Consider the following 4,513-nt stretch of genomic DNA (forward strand, 5'->3'; position numbering starts at 1 on the left):
CCTATTCGCTAAAATTTATTTGTAACTCCAGAATCGATACTTGTGGGGCTCTCCTGGTGACGGACACATGCAGAGTATCAAAAATTTGAGGAGATATTCTGCCTCTTGTCTCACTCAGCTCTGAGACAGGACACCCTGTGGCACAACCGTGGCGGGGAGGTGCAAGAAGCTCCAGGTCTTCTGGGGCTAGTTGGGCCAGTTGAAATCCCAGCTGTCACTGTTAGTAGGGGTGGCCTCAAGCAAGTCCCTTAACACTCTGAACCTTGTTTAGAAAGTAAAGAACATACACTCTACTAGTATGAGTTGTCTTTAAGGTTTAAGATTACCATCTACTCTGGGAGGCCGAGGCGGGAGGATCGATCGAGGTCAGGAGTTCGAGACCAGCCTGAGCAAGAGCGAGAACCCGTCTGTACTAAAAATAGAAAGAAATTAGCTGGACAACTAAAAATATATAGAAAAAAAATTAGCCGGGCATGGTGGCACATGCCTGTAGTCCCAGCTACTTGGGAGACTGAGGCAGAAGGATCGCTTGAGCCCAGGAGTTTGCAATTGCTGTGAGCCAGGCTGACGCCACAACACTTGAGCATGGGCAACAGAGTGAGACTCTCTTTCAAAAAAAAAAGAGATTATCATCTATGTTAGGCATGTATATATCGACATATGTACATATATTGTATATATCATGTATGTATCAATACATATATATCTCACATATACATATGTACATATTATCTATCGTATGTTCATGTTTCCCTTGGGAGCAATGGGTCAGTGCCCTCTAATAATCTAATTCAGTGTTCCTGGTGACTTTATAGGACATAACTGCTGTGAATTACAAGAATGGACCGTAGATAGTAGCATGGCCAGTGTCAATAAAGGCCATAAAGGAAAATGAAGCTGATCGGGAGCGGTGGCTCACGCCTGTGATCCCAGCACTTTGGGAGGCCGAGGCAGGCGGTTCGCTTGAGGCAGGGAGTTCGAGACCAGCCTGGGCAAGAGCGAGAAGTTGTCTCTACTAAAAATAGAAAAATTAGGGGGATGTGGTGGTGTGTGTCTATAGTCCCAGCTGCTCGGGAGGCTGAGACAGGAGGCTGACTTGAGCCCAGGAGTTTGAGGCTGCTGTGAGCTATGACAGTGCCACTGCACTCTAGCCTGGGCCATGCAGAGTGTGACTCTGTCTCAAAAAAGAAAGAAAGAAAGGGAGGGAGGAAGGAAAGGAGAGGAAAGGGAAAAAAGAAAGGAAGGAAGGAAGGAAGCCGGCCAAAGGTGTAGGAAGCGACGAGGCGTTTGGACGGCAGGTCTGGGGAGGCTTCTCCGAGGACGTCCGTATGGATCCCTGGAGGGAGTGAGGCAGTCAGTTCCCCATGTCTGGGGAGGAGTATTTCCTGAACTTTCTGTCCCTGGTCTTGCTTCCCGTCTCTCTGTCCCTGTGCACTTGTCTGCTAATGCCGACGCCTGTGGACGTCCGGGTCGTCTCTTCCACTAGTCTTTTCCTTTGCTCTCACTCCCGTCTTCCAGCTCCCTGTCCCCTGAATGTGGATTTTTCTGTCCGTCTACCCTCCCCAACCTCTCTATTCGTTTAACAAACACATTCACAGTACCATCCAGTGCAAATACTGTCAGGTGAAATTTATATGTCCAAGAACAAGGTGTTGCCCTCATCCCGGAGATGAGGAAACAGGCGCAGAAAGGAAAAGTGACTTGCCCGAGGTCGGGAAGCCAGGAAGTGGCAGGGCTGAGCACGGAGCTGGGCTTTCTCATCAACCAGCGTGCAGCCTCCTTCCCTTGCACGTTCCCAGCCCCCTGTCTGCACCCCCGCCAGTCCCCCAGGCCCCTCCCAGCCACTATCTGCCCTCCCTGTTCTGTCCTGGCCGCTCCCTCACTGCTCCTCTCTCCCCCACCCCCACCCACCTCAGACCCATCCCTGCAGTGGCCCGAGGAGACCACCATTGAGCGCTTCCGCCAGCTGCTGGAGCTGAACCTGCTGGGGGTTTACACCGTGACCAAGGTGAGCACGGGACACTGGGTTGTGAGACCCATTTTGTCTAACAGCAAAATGTTTCCTGTTCCTTGGTTTGATCTCCTTGTTCCGAAAGGACCCTGTTCTTTGTAGAAAATAAATGGGGGAGTGATTGCCTGCATTCAACAAAAGCTACCCATGTAGCTGCATGGCCCAGCCTTCTTAGGAAGCTTCTAGGACCTTCCAAACTGGTGCAATGGTGGTGGGAGGGAATGTTAAGAATGTAGGGGGACCAGGCGCGGTGGCTCACGCCTATAATCCTAGCACTCTGGGAGGCTGAGGCGGGAGGATCAATTGAGCTCAGGAGTTCGAGACCAGCCTGAGCAAGAGTGAGACCCCATTTCTACTAAAAAATAGAAAGAAATTAGCCAAACAACTAAAAATATATAGAAAAACTTAACCAGGCATGGTGGCACACACCTGTAGTCCCAGCTACTTGGGAGGCTGAGGCAGGAGGATCGCTTGAGCCCAGGAGTTTGAGGTCGCTCTGAGCTAGGCCGACAACACGGCACTCTAGCCCAGGTGACAGAGCGAGACTGTCTCAAAGAAAAAAATAAATGTATCAGGCCCAGAGAGGCATTTAAAATGTAACAACAGACACATCTCACGCCCACTTGAGCTAAATAATTACCTCTGGAAGCCACTTGCTGTGTGGGCTCTAGACTAACTGCCGCCCAAGTAGCCATAAAACGCGACACACCCTATAGCTCCACAGCGGACGGCCAATCAGGGGCCGGTGTTATTTCGGTAAACCAATGGGCACTCGCGACATCTGTAGTCACCCCCTGTCCTGACTATCCTTTATTCTTTAAAAACCTGAGCCTCTCTTTTGTTCTCAGAGCGCTCGGTGAGGCAACTTGGAAGTGTGTCCCCAGCTGCAGTCCTCAACCTTGGCCCTAACGAACTCTCTTTATAAAAAACAAACAAAAGGACAAATGTCACCTCCTCAGAAAAATCTTTCCTGGTGCTCCTTGCTTACGCGGCACCTACAGACACATCCATTCTCTGTGATAACATAGCACTTTTCTTCTAACTAATTTGTTCAGCAAGTATTTATATCGCTAAGCCCTGGGCACATCGTGGCGTTGAACAAAACAGACAAAAGTCCCTGTCGCTGGGAGCTGGCGTTCCGTCAGGGGAGGTGGGCCCTGAGGACAGAGATGAGGCATATGATGTCGGGGAGGGATAAACGCAAAAACGTGAGGGGAAGTGAGGCGGCAGAGAGCGATGGCTGTGTGCGTGCTAGCTACGAAGACTTCTCCTTACGGCATTTTGCAAGCGCGGTCCACACCAAAGTAGGGAGGGTCCCGTGTTGAACCTCACGGGCCCATCGCCCAGTGCCAAGAATTACCAGCATTCCAATAACTCAGTATGTGTCTTTACCAGATGAGGACTTTTAAAAAGCGGGTTTGTGTGCTCTTTTAGACAGGACGGGGTGCTCAGGGAAGGCTTCTCTGAGAGGTGGCATTTGAATCAAGACCCCAAGGAAGTTTGCGGGAAGAGCCGTTGGGCAGAGGAGCAGCCAGTGCAAAGGTCCTGGGGTGGAGTGGAGCCTGGGTCGCAGGAGGAACAGCGAGAGGCCGGTGTGGCTGGAGCGGAGTGAGATGGAGAGGGCGGGACAGGAGGGCAGAGAGAGAGCAAATGGGGGCCCGGATTGAGCTAGACCTACTGGGCCACAAAGAGGACTTTGCTTTGACACCAAAGGGATCTGAGCAGAGACAGGAGCTGCCTTAAGTGGGAACTGGCGCCCTCTGGGGCCACATGGGGACCAGACTGTGCAGCGAGGGCTGAGGTGGGGAGCCCGGTGAGAAGGTGACTGGGGTAGTTGAGGTGGGAGGTGACGGTGTGGGTTTTTTAGGTTTATTTGTTCCTCCCACCCCCAGAACCCGGCAGGACAGAGCTGCCATCCGCTGCAGCAGGAAGCCTGGGAGGAAGAGGGTCTGGGCTGGGGAGGGGCTGTCGGGTGAGAGAGGCCCACTGGACACCCCTGTGCCGGCGGTCAGCCGGCTGCGGGACTCGCTGGGCTGGGACGAGGGCTGAGGTCTGGAGACATCAGTTTGGGGCTGACAGGCTTGGCGCTGGAGGAGCTCAGGGGAGCAAGTGTAGGCGGAGAGGGGAGAGCCCCCAGGGGGCCGCAGTGTCGGGGAGCCTAGCGGGTGACTCTGAGGTCCCTTCTGAGATCCAGGTGAATTGTCCTTGGGCACTTGGGCAATCCCCTGCTCAGTAGGGACCCTGGCTTCTGTCCTCAACTTCTGTTGGCCTTTTAAGATTGACCCAACACTCAAACACCTCCACACGTAAGACACACCTACACCCCAGCATCTATGGGGTTAATATAGGTATTTATTTTTTCATTAGTTGCCAACATTTAAAAAGAAATTTTGTGGCTGGGTGCAGTGGCTCACGCCTGTAATCTTAGCACTCTGGGAGGCCGAGGCAGGAGGATCGCTTGAGGACAGAAGTTCGAGCCTAGCCTGAGCAAGAGTGAGACCC

The 4,513-nt window shown here is 52.5% G+C and overlaps 1 protein-coding gene across 1 annotated transcript in view; it reads left to right on the top strand.

The window, feature by feature from the left end:
- Positions 1-4,513, top strand: part of HSD17B14 (hydroxysteroid (17-beta) dehydrogenase 14) — a 14,259-nt gene that overhangs the window by 4,346 nt on the left and 5,400 nt on the right. The window contains exon 5 of the mRNA XM_012643216.1: positions 1,917-2,008. Coding sequence (XP_012498670.1) covers positions 1,917-2,008 — 92 coding nt within the window. The remainder of the gene's footprint in view (positions 1-1,916; positions 2,009-4,513) is intronic.

This window comes from Propithecus coquereli, unplaced genomic scaffold (genome assembly GCF_000956105.1).
Source record: "Propithecus coquereli isolate 6110/MARCELLA unplaced genomic scaffold, Pcoq_1.0 Scaffold193, whole genome shotgun sequence".
Lineage (NCBI taxonomy): Eukaryota > Metazoa > Chordata > Mammalia > Primates > Indriidae > Propithecus > Propithecus coquereli.